Here is a 13923-nt window from a genome sequence, read left to right as displayed (position 1 = left end):
GTGCCCTTGACCAGGGATCGAACCCACACCCTTGGTGTCTCGGGACAGTGCTCTAACCAACGGAGCTACCTGGCCAGGGCAACACCTGTCTTTTTCCTCCCAAATTACGAACCAGTTAAGTAGTGGGTATAGAAGTGTGGCAGTGGGAGCTCTGAGTGTCGCTTCATTACCAGTTGAAATGATTGAGGAACGTGGGTTTTAACCGGTGGCCAAATGGCCCTGCTGCTCCTTTGCCCTCAGGGAGACCCATCGCCTCCCTGGTCGCCGGCCGTCCTGGAGGACGCAGGCCCGCTCGTTGGGCAGAGTGTTTCCCACTCGTCCCCCAGGTGTCGTGGACGCCGACCAGAAGGCACTCCTGCCAAAGGCAGATCCCAGCTGAGCGATGCTCACTAATATCCCAGAGCTGGGAGGAAAGCCAGGGTCCCCCCCCCCCCCCCCCCGGGGGAAGTATGCCGGGGAAGGAGGCTGCTCCAGCATGCCTCTCTCTTGGACCCCTGCTCAAGAACCATTGCGTGCCTTCCTGCCTCCTTTGGTTTCTGTATCAGCTTCTTAGCTGTGGTGTGATGGTGACACCCTTCTCCACTCCACACCAGCCGTCTCTCCTCTGCCTGCCTCCCCTTGATGTGCTGGGATCTTTGAACAACTTCACCTTCTCTAAAAATTCCTTGGCTGCCTACCTCCTCGCTTTACTCTATCGCCGTTATGGCATGCCTACGCTGGGCTAGGACCGTGCCTTCCAGGAGCTCACAGTCTAGCTGAGTGGACAGATGGGAACAAATAATCCTGATACTCAGTGATCCGTGATGTGGCACAGGCAGAGGAGTTAACAGCCTGCCTGGGGTTGGGGTGAGGTGTTCAGGGACATTGCCGAGAAGGAAGCGTTTTAGGCCTGAGGCGGGCAGGGTGTGCCAGGTGGGCAGAAGGAAATTGGAGAGGGAATCTGGGAGAGGAGAGTGTCCTCCGTGGCGGTGGTAGCTCATGCCAAGGTCAGAGTGTGGTGGGGAGGCCTACGTGGTTCCATTTGCCTCAGGCATATGGGACTGGAGATGCCAGTGAGGGGTGAGTCAGGACCCAGGTCAGGGAGGTTCTGCTGTGTGAAGCAATCTGACCTCAGAGTTGTGTGTGGGAGCAGTGGGAGGTTTTCCGCCATGTGGTTTTGGAGATTGAAGATTTCTATAGTACATTTTAAAAATACATTTTTATTGATTTCAGAGAGGAAGGGAGAGTGAGATAGAAACATCAATGATGACAAAGAGTCATTGATTAGCTGCTCCTGCACGTCCCCCACTGGGGATTGAGCCCACAACCTGGGCATGTGCCCTGACTGGGAATCGAATTGTGACCTCCTGGTTCATAGGTCGACGCTCAACCACTGAGCCACGCTGGCTGGGCTCCATAGTACATTTTTTAAATGCACAAAGATGTGTACAGAATAATAGTGAATGCCGAAACCGGTTTGGCTCAGTGGATAGAGCGTCGGCCTGCGGACTCAAGGGTCCCACGTTCGATTCTGGTCAAGGGCATGTACCTTGGTTGCGGGCACATCCCCAGTGGGGGGTGTGCAGGAGGCAGCTGATCGATGTTTCTCTCTCATCGATGTTTCTAACTCTATCCCTCTCCCTTCCTCTCTGTAAAAAATCAATAAAATATATTAAAAAAAAAAAAAGAATAATAGTGAACCCACAAATTCTCATCATCTGGGTCTGACAGTTCTCAATATCTTGTCACTTTTGCTTCATCTATTTTTTTTTTATTTGCTGAAGTATTTTAAAGCAAATTCGAGATATCATGTCATTTCCCCCTACTTCAGTGTGTATGTCTAAAAAATATGGATATTTTATTATTTTTATTTATTTATTTACTAGAGGCCCCGTGCACGAAATTCATGCATGGAGGGCGGGGTCCCTCAACCTGGTCTGTACCCTCTTGCAGTCTGGGAGCCCTTGGAGGATGTCCGACTGCTGGCTTAGGCCCGCTCCCCGTCAGTTGGATATTCTTAGCGTGGCGGGAGAGGCTCCCACCGCCGCTGCTGCACTAGCCAGCCGTAAACCTGGCTTCTGGCTGAGTGGTGCTCCCCCTTGGGAGTGCACTGACCACCAGGGGGCAGGTCCTGCATTGAGTGTCTGCCCCCTGGTGGTCAGTGTGCGTCATAGCAACCAGTTGTTCTGCCATTCCGTCAATTTGCATATTAGCCTTTTATTATATAGGGTTTTTTTGTTAATCCTCACCTGAGGATATTTTTCCATTGATTTTCAGAGAGAGTAGAAGGGAGGGAGAAAGAGAGAGAAACATGATGTGAGAGAGACACATCGATTGGTTACCTCCCTCATGCATCCTGACCTGGGTGGAGATTGAGCCTGCAACTGAGGTATGTGCCCTTGACCAGAACTGAACCCGGGAACCTTCAGTTTGAGGGCTAATGCTCTATCCACTGATCCAAACCAACTAGGGCCAAAATATGGATATTTTCTTAATCCCTATGCCATTATTACACCCAACAACATTACAAAAGTTCTTTAGCATCAGCTAATACCCACTCCATAATTAAATTTTCCGAATTGTTTAAACATTTACTTTATGGTAGGTTTGTTTGAGTCAAGATTTAACCTAGTCTTACACGTTACATTTGTTTATTATGTCTCTTAAGTCTGTGTTAATCTAGTGAAGTGTCCCCCTCCCTTTTTCCTACCATTGACTTACTCGAGACGTTGCTAGTTCTTTAGATTGTCCAGTGAAGAGGTTTTAAAGCTCTCTCCTGATGTTTTAGAAGATCATTTTGGAATCAGTATAAAGCTCTTTTGAGGGAAACAAGGCAAAATTAGAAATTGAAGGTGGAATCATGGATTATTTTCACTTCCTACATTTATGAATTGCTTGAATATTTTTGTGACTAACATGTTATTTTTACAGTCCAATACTTCTACTTCAGGAAAGGAGGAATAAGGATTTGCAATAGGGAAACCAATTTGGAGTCTGTTCCTGAAAGCAGGATGGGGAGGACCGGAGCCGTGGGGTGGAGGAAAGGATGGGAGTAGGAGGTGGCCTGGAGCTGCTCAGAAGGGAAGAGCCCAGGACTGGGCGCTGGCTGAGGGAGAGGGCAGGCCGGGCTTGACTTGGGGTTCTGGCCTGAGTTACTGGATGGATGGGGGTGCATCAGTGGAAGACAGAGGTTACAAGGAAAGTGAAGGGATACATGGATGTGACTCAGGAGGTGACTTCCGTCTGGGGCATGTGGAGTGTGACCTGCTTGTGAGGCAGGCTGTGGAGGTGTGCACACACCGATCTGAAGCTAAGGAGGGGTCCTTAGGTTTGGGAGTCACCGAGTGGGTGTCAGTGGGCGTGGAAGAGCTCTTGTGTGAAACGGGAGGACCAGTTTTCACAGCGTGGGTGGAGCTGGAGGCCCAGGCCGAAGGGGATGAGAACAGCCAGAGGTTTTGAAGAACTAGGAGAGACTTAGTGTGTGTGTCCAGAGCCAAGGGGGGAGAAAGATTGAAGACAGTGGGAGCTGTGGCCAAGCTTGCCTGTGGTGGAGGAGGAGCTGGAGCAGGGTGGGGGGTTGGGGGAGGGACCAGATCCTTCAGGTCTGAGCTGGAGGGCGGGAGTGGGGCCTCCATCCAGCACAGGTGGAGACAGGAGGGGGTGGCTGAGGTTAGGTTAATTTGTTTTGTAATTGTGATAAAATACTGTGTCCATGACATAAAAATCTTCTCATTTTAACCAGTTTTTAGTGCACAGTTCGGTGGACTTAGCTGCATTCACAGTGCGGTGCAGCTGTCACCGGCTGCAGATGGCCTCGAGGTTGGAGGGACAGGGAGTTGCCTCCACGGGTCTCCTGGGACCGGCAGATACCTTCCTTTGCTCACGGGGCCCAGCCCTTTGCAAAAGCCACTTCCCTTTCATTCTCCTTTGAATCCCTGTAACACGTGACTTCTTTTTCTGACGGGCTTGGTCTCAGTTCAGTTATCGTAGGTTGGGGAGGAAGATAAGCTTCCAGGAGCCAGGCCCTGGGCCACATTCAGCTTTGCTTCCTGAGGGCTTGGCCCATGAGCCTCTGTAGGCGCGGCAGGAAGGGATGGAAGTTGAGTTTTAGAGGCGCTGCCGTGCACATTCATTGACCGGGTGGGATGGGGGCTGACAGTCAAGCTAGGGCAGAAGCTGAGGCACTTTGCCTGGCCCTAGAGAGTTCTCCTAACAGGGCGTCTATATTTGGAAACAGCTGGATTTGTAAGAGCACCCTTGTGTACCCCCCTCCTTTAACCACCCCCCAAGGCATAATCTGGGCCTCTTGGTAATCAGTTTGTGTGCCACGTCTTATGTCAAGGGCCCTGGTAAAAGCGCCTTGATGACTGACTACTGTACGGAAGCACCGAAGCCTTAGGGGTTTCATTAAAGAGCACACTAGGCCACAGCAAGTGCTGGCTGTGAGGGTTCTCGTTAGTGGTCCCCAAACAGGAGAGAACAGCTGGTCCTTCTCTGTAAGGAACATTGACCTTGACCCTGGGTGCCCAATGTTAGAAGGAGGCACAGAGGACGGGGGTGGGGGGTGGGGGGAAGGGGTGGCTTGAGCTCCAGCTCTCATGGGGCAGGGGCCTGGCAGACCCTACATGCTCTCCCCTCCATCCTCACACGGAGCCCATGGGGCGGCACTCCTCACCCCCATTTTATCAGCGGCTTGCTACTTGCCTGAGCTCACTCAGCGGGTTGGTTAAATGGGGCTTTCTGCGTGAAGGAGGGAGTTGAGGAGTCCCAGCACGTTGCCTGGAGAGGCCACCCTGTGAGGAAGGGTGTGGATGCCGTGAGGCCGCCGGAGCTTTTAACCCTAAGATGACCTTGGAATTGGAATAGACCCGACTGCTTGAGTCTGAGGCAGCTTGATGGTAGTGGGAAGGGCACAGACTTGAGACTGGGGCACCAGGCCTCCCTCTGGCTGGGTCCTCGGCTCCTGGAGGTAGGAGGTGACGTCTCACCTGTCTCTGCATGGCCACGTCACCAAGCGTGTGTGCTGGGTACGGAGGCGCTGGGTGTGCAGGAGGCCCCGAAAACACGTGAAGAAAGGCGTCCTCCTCCTCTCCCAAAGCTGCACTCCGGGTTCTTCATCCAGCCCCTCCTCTTCCTCCAGTGCTTGGACCTACGAAGGGATCTGTCTTCACCTCCCACCCCTTATTTGTTTCCTGTTGCTGCTTTAACAACCACAAACTTCAACAACACAGATTTATCTAGTTGTTCAGTTTAGAAGTCTGAGATGGGCCTCACTGTGCAAAGTCAAGGTGTCCGCAGGGCTGCGGCCCCGGCCCTTCCTTCCTGCCGGCTCTCCTGCCGGCTCTCGGTAGAGCCGGGTCCTTGCCCCGTCCCGCTGCTACAGCCCGCCCACACTTCCCTGGCCTGCGCCCTCTTCCACCGTCAAAGGCAGCAGCTTCCGGCCAGGTTTCTCCGTCACTCCACTGACACGGACTCTTCGTTATTAAGCATGTTTGATTGTGTTGGGCCCGCCTGGGTAACCCAGGGTTATCTCACTACTTCCAGGTCATCTAATTAGCAGCCTTAACAATCCTTTGTCATGTTAACACTTTCACCAGGATTAGGGCTGGCCATTTTGGGGGGATCATTCCTGATACCTCTCCTTTCACAAACTTCTCTCTGCCTGTAAGACCTTACTCACATAGCCCCTATCCTAAAATATCATTGGAGGAAATTTCCTACCCAAGCTGTGATCTCATCCCTCCCCTGGATCCTCCAAAATAGCCTCTAGGATGTATTTACTCCTTAGTTCCTCACTCTTTCTGCTGGAATTTCTCTCTCAAAAAAGTTCTCCCCTCCCCCTCCCAGGCCATTGGCCACTTCCTGCTCAGTAGTTCTGTGTTCTTTGACCCTGCGGATTTTCCCTGCTGGCAGCCCTCCCCCTTGCTTTGTGTTCCTCTTACCCACCTACTTCCAAATCTTTCTTTTCTTCCTTCCTTCCTGTCCTGGAAGGCTTGGTCTCCCATCCGTTTATCTTCCATTGAGAATCTTCTCCACTCCCGCAATCCCCGTGAATGTGTTAACATGACAAAGGATTGTTAAGGTTGCTAATTAGATGCTGAGGATTCCCAGATCCGTAGCTCTTACTCTGGCCTCCTTTCCGAACTTGTCTCAATTCTTTTGTTAAGTCTCTGTTGCCAAATGAAGGACCCACAGATAGAGGCTGTATGAACCCCGTGCAGTCAGTTTAACTTGGCCTGTGCAACCCCCCTCCCCCCCCCCGCATCCACGTGAGTTCTCTTCAGTTTCCCCCTTGGTGACTCAGGCTAGGAATCCCCACCACCTCTGGTTCCTTTGCTCTTATTCCTTTACTTCTAGTCTCTGCACTTCGCAGTTTAGGCCTGTTGTCTAGGCGGTTTTCAAAGTGGGGAATACAGGAAGATTAATGGGGTGCAGGAATAAGAGCATGGAACTTAAAAAATCCTTTTACAGTCTATTTTTCTTTTAAAAGTGCATAAGTACCTTAGTGTATATAATTCATTAGTAAATATACATAGGTTTGGGGTGCGGGTCCCTAAGTTTTTTATTTTTATGATAGCACTATCAAATTTGAGTATGGGTTTTCCAGTTTGTTTTAGCCAAAGAACCCTTAAAAGTCTGATCATCTGAGACACGGACATCAGTGGGAAGAGGTCCCTAACGGCCTCACTCTTCCAGCACATTCCTGCACACGGATGGGCATCACTCCTGCATGCAGGGATCGCATTCTGTTAGACCGTTTCCCCACATCTTGCTCCTTTCTTGGGCAGGCCTTTGCACTCGGTCATCTCAGTGAATATTTGTCTAAAACTTGCCCGTTAAATGTATGTGTGGGAGCGCAGGCTCTCTCTGTTCTGTTTGGATGTGGCCTGCTCAGAGTTTTTCCTGACATTCCAAGCGTGGTTCTTAAGTCCGGGGGTTCTGTGCCGTCACAGGGGCGTCTGCAGGCCCTGGCCTCCGCGGTGGCTCTGCAGCGCTGTCCCCTCTCGGCTGCACGTGGGTGTTCCTCACAGTTGCAAGGTGGCCCTCTTCCAGGCCTCACTGGATTTCCTTGCTTAATAGGTTTTGCTTTAACCCCGTGTCTCCTAATGTCAGCATAACCCAGTTTTATAAACATGTGGATTAGAAAGAAACTCTTATGTGCTATTACTGACTCGGCCCTATACGTCTTAAACCTCACCACATTCGCTCTGGCTTTATGTAAATGCAGCGTTAAATCCACCTTTCCCTTTGCAGCGAGGCCAGAATTTAAGATGTGCTCTCTGTCCTGGCTCATGTTCTCTCTCCCCTGGAGAAAGAGGAATGAATGGCGTTAGCTAGAGCTGAGGTCTCCACAGTGCATTTCTTGACAGGCCTCTTTTACTGGGTCAGCTGCTCCTCACCCTTTTAAATGTCCTCTAGCCTTTCACACCTAGGTGGTCAGCTGCGTGGCACTTTGTAACAGGTGCTGCTGGCCTTCGGTCCAAGGAGAGGGGTCCCTGGGTTTCTCTGGGGCTCATGACAGTGAGCTTAGGGGCTGGAGTAGGTTTATTTTTGGTACATTGGTTTCGGGCTGCCAAGGAACCACACTTACTATGTAGAAATGTTGCCGCAGAGTGTTCACGTAATCCTAGTTTAGACTAGTTTGCATCCAGGCACCGTCCTTTTGTTTTTCTAAGACAGGTGTTTTCTGTGTTTGGTTTTCTGTTTTTGTGTGTTTCTCTGTGCCTGCTCTTTCCCTCGGCTTTCATTGTAAGACTGACTTCTGCTGTGTCCCTCAGTGGAGGCAAGACCCATTTGATTTCTTCTGTGGTTTGCCCAGGTTGCGAATGAATACATGTTTTCCCTGGAGGAGAATAAGAAGTCCAAGGGCCGGCGTCAGCCCTTGAGCAAGCTCCCCCGCCACCACCCGCTTGTGTTGCAGGATTGCGGCAGTGATGACGGTAAGTGTTGTCTTCTCTCTTCACCAGGAGGAAAGCAGCTCACCGCATGAGGGCTTGGTCTCACAGGTCATCGGGAGGCCAAGCTGAGGGCCGAGGGGGGGCCTTTGGCTTAGCTCTTCCTCCACATAGTCCATAAAGAGGGCAGGGTTTCATATGGTACCTAATTTATTAAGCGTTTGAAGCATTTTAAGCAGAAGAGTGACATGGTCACATATACAGGAGAAAGATTGCTCCGAGTGCTTGCATGTTGAGAATGGCTTTGAGAGGAGCAGATGGGCTCCTGTCGTGGTCTCTGTGAGATTTGAGGGTCTGAAGGGGACGGTGGAAGTAGGCATGGGGGGAGGGGATGTAATGATGTGGGGATAAAGTCCGCTGGATTTGGCGATTGGATGTGGAGCTGTGAAGGTGGTAGGAGGGGAGAGGCAGGAGTTGAGTGCTTCCCTGGTTTCTAGCTGGGGTTGGGTTCGGACACCTCTAATCAGTGTCTGGAGGATGTAGACTTGGGGTTGTGTGGAGCTGGCCACTCAGGGAGAGGTACAGAGGGCAGTGAGCAGAGGCTGGGGTTCGGAGGACAGAGGAGGAAGAGGAGCCTGTGAGGGAGACAGAGGGGAGTAGGTGGGGACGTGGGGAACCCGGAAGTGTGTTGTTGGAGCGCAGGGAGTGGTTGTCCCTGTGCTGCCTGGAGCCCAGAGGTCCAGCAGGATTAGTGCTGATGAGCCCCTGTCTGTGAGCAGGCCCCCTGTCACTCCTGACTGATGCCAGACCCTTTCCTACTCTGTCCTGTCCTGTCCTTCCTCGTGCCACGGGCTGGGTGGGAAGGCCCAGGGCCTTACCAGCCTTCGGTACAGGCCCCACGTGTCCTTTTTGGTCTAATGTCAGTCCCATCTCGACGGCTTTCCTTGGTAGAAGGGTCCTGATAAGCGGGGTGGGGAAAGTGTCTTGAGATCCTATAGTCAGAAATAGGCCGGACCTTGAGCCAGAGTCTTAGGAAATCCTCTGGTCTCCCCCTCGCCCCGTGGGGGCCTCAGGTTCTCCGGGTGGCAACAGCCTCGCTTCATAATTTCCCCCCAGTGTTCTAACGCAGTACAGGTTGTGGAGGAACAGAAAAGTTATAAGGAGGACAAGAAAATGACCCTGTAAAGGTCATTTTACTGGATACTGAACATTGTAAAGCGTTAATCTTACTGACTTTTCTGGTCAGATATTATGTCCGTGTATGTCTTTATAATAACGTAATTGAGATCATAATATACAGCCCCCCAACTTTTTATAATAAACATTTCAAATGTAGAAAAGTTGAAAGAATAAAAACACGTGCCCGCCTCCTGTATTCAATAGCTGTTACCATTGTGCCGTAATTGCTTGTCCCATTTGCATTGTTGATATGCGTATTACATACATATTCGCCATATTGCTGAAAAGTAAGTTGTAGTCATAGAGCCACTTCACCTAAAATACACTGACAGCTTCTGCTAAGAAGGCTTGTCTCCTATATAAACACTACTGTTAGCACACCTGGGAAAATAGGCACTAATTCCATAATATCCGCCAGTCCTCAGTCCATCTTCATTTTCCTCGGCCTATCCCAAAAATGTGTGTGTGTGTGTTTTTTAAATATATTTTATTGATTTTTTACAGAGAGGAATAGAGAGTTAGAAACATCGATGAGAGAGAAACATCGATCAGCTGCCTCCTGCACACCCCTCACTGGGGATGTGCCCGCGACCAAGGTACATCCCCTTGACCGGAATCGAACCTGGGACCTTTCAGTCCGCAGGCCGACGCTCTATCCACTGAGCCAAACCGGTCAGGGCCCAAAAATGTGCTTTCTAGCTTTCCCCCTTTAAACCAGCACAAACCAAACTAGGGTCACACGTTTGGAAGTTGTGTTTCTTTAGTCTCTTTTAGCCTGGTGTGCCCCTCCCCACTTACATTTTTTTTCATGTGAGGCATCACAGTCAGTGAAATGCACACATCTTAACCGTACAACTCAGTGAAGTTCATATACGTAAACCGTAAACTTTTGAATCCTGCAGTTTTCACATAACACAGTGAACATTTCTCTACATCATTGAATATTCACCAATGGGACGATTTTTGGCCACTTGATGGTTTTGTAAACAGAGCAGATGTCGGTGCGGTAGCTTTTCTCTTGTGATCGTGAGGCTGTTCTGTTTCTTTGGTCCTTTCTCGGTCACTCTTACTTTGGCCAGGAAGCAGAAAATACCTATGCTTTGGGTTGACACCATGGTTCCTGGCTGGGCCCGAGGACGGGGCTCCTGGGGTTGACTTGAATTGTCTCCCTGGGCCTCACTTTGCTACCATTTGCTCCTTCCCTGAGGTCCCACGCGTGGCAGCTGCCAGATCCCTGCAAATTCAACACGAATGTAAAGGTGGCCTAGATGGCGACTCATCTGCACTGAGCCCTGAGCCGGAACTGCAGAGGGAGCAGATAGAGGGCACCTAGTGCACCGGGTACCAGAGGGCCCTTGGGCTGCTCCGCCCGGGTCTCCAGGGCCTCTTGGAAAGCACTTCTGTCCGGGAAGAACCGAGAAGGCCCTCGGAGGGGCTGTCGCTGGGGATTGGTGTCCCACGCAGGGGAGGCGTAGTGATCCCATGAGGCGCCTCCTGTGGGGCTGGCACAGCCGGGCTCCTGTCGGGTGCTCCCCACGGGGACCTTTTTTTGAACGCTTGTCAAAGAGGGGCATCCCGATGATAGTTTCTCATACTTCCCTCACTTGGGGGAGCACATGGAGAAACACTGGGCATCAGTTTATTTGAATTTGCTGCTGCTTCTGGCCATGATTGCCCTCATTCAGCATAATGTTAGAGTTATGGGCTTCCCTTACCTTCTTTTTTGTTTGTTTTTAAATAATATTTTTATTGATTTCAGAGAGGAAGGGAGAGAGAGGGAGAGGAGAGAGAAAGAGAAGGAAACATCAGTGATGAGAGAGAATCATTGATCGGCTGCCTCCTGCACACCCCACACTGGGGATCGAGCCCGCAACCTGGGCATGTGCCCTTGATAGGAATTGAACCCGAGACCCTTCAGTCCACAGGCTGACGCTCTATCCATTGAGCCAAACCGGCTAGGGCTCCTTACCTTCTTGACTTTATTTCTCCTGGGAGCTAGTGCGCTGTGCCATCTTCTCTCGATCATTTGGGGGAACTGGAAAGTGTGCAGCTTGTTCTGTGAGCAGTTTTTTTGTGTTCCATTCAGCCGTGTGACCCTTTCTTTTGGGAAGGTGTGCCCAGAGGGGATTTCCTTTGTAGGCTGTACTGAGGCCCGCTGAAGTATATGCTCTGCTGTCTGGAGTAATGGAGAGCTATGCCTTGTTATCTAGACGGGGGGGTGTGAGGGACCAGACAGTAAGTATTTCCGGCTTGGTGGGCCTCATGTCTCTGTCACATGTTCTGTTTTTCACCCAACCCTTTGAAAATGCAAAAACAATTCTTTTTTTTTTTTATAGAAACAAAGGTGATTTTGTAATTAGAAAAGAAATAAGCCTTGTTTTTAATACAACACCACCATTTGTGAGCACAAACAATTCTCAGCTCCCTGAGTGGGCTGGGTTTGGTCCCTTGCCAGCCGCTGGTCTAGACTCAGATGTTACATCCTGCAGCTGGGACAAGGCTCCATCTTGGACACACTCTGCCTTCCTCGGAGGCAGAGCCCGCAGTGGCTGGTGAGCCCCGTCCAGAAAAGGCAGATATCCCACTGACCTTTCCAGAGGGAGCTGGAAGGTTCTGGCCAAAGGCAATGATCTAAGCCCTCAAGCCTTGGCACTTCCCTGTTGTGTTTTATCCTTGTTTCCCTTCAGTGCAACTAAAGAGAAAACCTGAAAGGTAAGGGCTCAACATGCTGACATTGGAGGCAGCGAGTAACACGGTTTCTAGGCAGCGTTTCACTCCACTGCCCTTGGACAGAGGGGCTGAGTGCTGGCAGCCGTTAGGGGCGGGGAGAGCAGGCCGGACTTCTGCGCCAGGCAGGAGAGCAGAGACCCTGAGTGGTTCTGGCCAGAGAAAGGGCTGCTGCAGGCAGGGCTCCCCGCACCGTCGCCCAGGTATTGACAGTTTATTGAAAATCACTTCTGCCCTTTGCCTTTATCACCGTAGGCTCTTGGGTTTAGTCCAAACCTGGGACCAAGAGTCCTGGCTGAGCTCATCTGCTCCCCAGGCAGAGCCCTGGATGTGCTAACTCCTGCTCTGCTTCCTTCCCTAGAGACATCTGAGCAGCTGACCCCCGAGGAGGAGGCTGAGGAGACAGAGGCCTGGGCCAAGCCCCTGAGCCAACTATGGCAGAACCGACCCCCGAACTTTGAGGCCGAAAAGGAATTCAATGAGACCATGGCCCAGCAGGCCCCTCACTGCTCTGTCTGTATGATCTTTCAGACTTACCATCAGGTGAGCCCACGCCATCCTCTCTGTTTGCCGAGGACCGGCAGTCAGAGGGAAGCTAGGTTCAGTTGTGGGTACAGAGCTTTGTCACTGGTCGCCTTGGGAAGGCACGCGTTGCTGGTGTTCTCTGCCCCGTCCACGTGCTGGTGGTCATCCTTCGCGGGCAGATAACCCCACAATGCGAGTCTTCATCGGAGAAGAGCTGATGACGGGGTTTAGGCTTGGGGGTGCCCCTTGCACGCACCCTGTTTGCAGAGGAATCTGCTCTTTTGTCATCATTCTAGTCAGTGAGTGTTCCTTCCAGATGGTTTGTAGTCCTGACCAGTCAGCCTGGGGGATGAATGTTTCTCTACTATAGTCTGGATTTCAGATGAAAAGCCAGATCCTCTTCTTTCCTGTCCCATCTCCACGGTGGATATTGGCAGCCGTGAAAAGGAACTTGGGAGGGTAGGAGCAGAGGCTTATGGGGGAGAGGGGCTGGGAAGGTGCGGAGGCTGCGCTCGGCTGTGCCCCTCCCGCTCCTGGGCATTGGATGGCGTCACCATTGTGGGTCTCTTTGGGTCTAGCTCTCGGAGGCCGGGAAGGCATCCACAGCAGCATGTCCCAGGTGACCAGCTCAGTGTCAGCTGTGACCTGCCCAGGGTGGCATGTACATGGCCAGTCTTCCGATGGTGGTTAAAGTGGCATGGCTGCCGCTGAGCCTGGCAGGGTGCCAGGTTCATGCTTGCCAAAGAATGGAACTTCAGACCCAACACATTTTGTTGTTTTTTTTAAAATATATTTTTATTGGTTTCAGAGTGGAAGGGAGAGGGAGAGAGAGAGATAGAAACATTAGTGATGAGAAAGAATCATTGATTGTCCTCTTGGGGATCGAGCTTGCAACCCATGCATGTGCCCTTGACTGGAATGGAACCCAGGACCCTTCAGTCCATAGGCCAACGCTCTATCCACTGAGCCAAACCAGCCAGGGCAAACCAACACATTTCGGATTGAACTCGCTGCTTCTTTCCATTGACGAAAAGCAGGACAAAAGGTCTACGTGTGCCCTTGTCTGTGAGGTGACGTGAAAGGCCTGGCTGTACTGTCAGCAGATCTGCCGAGTGCGGCTCAGTTTCATGAGTGGCGTAGGCTTAGGGTTGACGTGTTTCTGGGTGCCATCCCTGCAGTGGGGGTGATGGTGCCACCACCCAGCGGCAGAGCCGGCGGATCTTTGTAGTCGGGATGTTTGCCGAGAGGAGTACGCGGGCATAATGATTTTCTGAAGGGGCCCCCAGGCGGGAATCGCAGGTTTCCCGGCAGCAGGTCCTGAGGACAAGGACCACCCGGGGAAATCAGCGCTGGCCCGTAGGGAGCACCTGCTCTGGGTGAGCTCCCTGGGTGGGCCGCTGTGCGGTGCAGCTCATAGGGGAGCCCGCAGTGGCAGCCTTGCTAACATCTCGGTGCGTTTTATTACCACTTGGTTTGGGAAGATTGAAATCCCAGTTGCTTCTTACCTCGCTCCCGTTTCCCAGTTGTTCCCGAGGGGCCCTTGTTCGGTGCTGCTGAGAGAAATTGAATTTGAGTCATTAGAGGTAACTTCAATTAGCAGCTCGGGGATAATGGCTGC

General features: G+C 51.6%; 1 protein-coding gene across 2 annotated transcripts in view; it reads left to right on the top strand.

Annotated features, from left to right (window-relative positions):
- KDM4A (lysine demethylase 4A) overlaps positions 1–13923 on the top strand; it is a 44440-nt gene that overhangs the window by 18926 nt on the left and 11591 nt on the right. For both annotated transcript variants that reach the window (XM_008151249.3, XM_028160204.2), the window contains exons 12-13: positions 7799–7919; positions 12142–12323. In XM_008151249.3, coding sequence (XP_008149471.2) covers positions 7799–7919; positions 12142–12323 — 303 coding nt within the window. The remainder of the gene's footprint in view (positions 1–7798; positions 7920–12141; positions 12324–13923) is intronic.

This window comes from Eptesicus fuscus, chromosome 9 (assembly GCF_027574615.1).
Source record: "Eptesicus fuscus isolate TK198812 chromosome 9, DD_ASM_mEF_20220401, whole genome shotgun sequence".
NCBI lineage: Eukaryota > Metazoa > Chordata > Mammalia > Chiroptera > Vespertilionidae > Eptesicus > Eptesicus fuscus.
The sequence above is the reverse complement of the archived record's forward strand: the minus strand, read 5'-3'. Positions and strand labels throughout refer to the sequence as shown.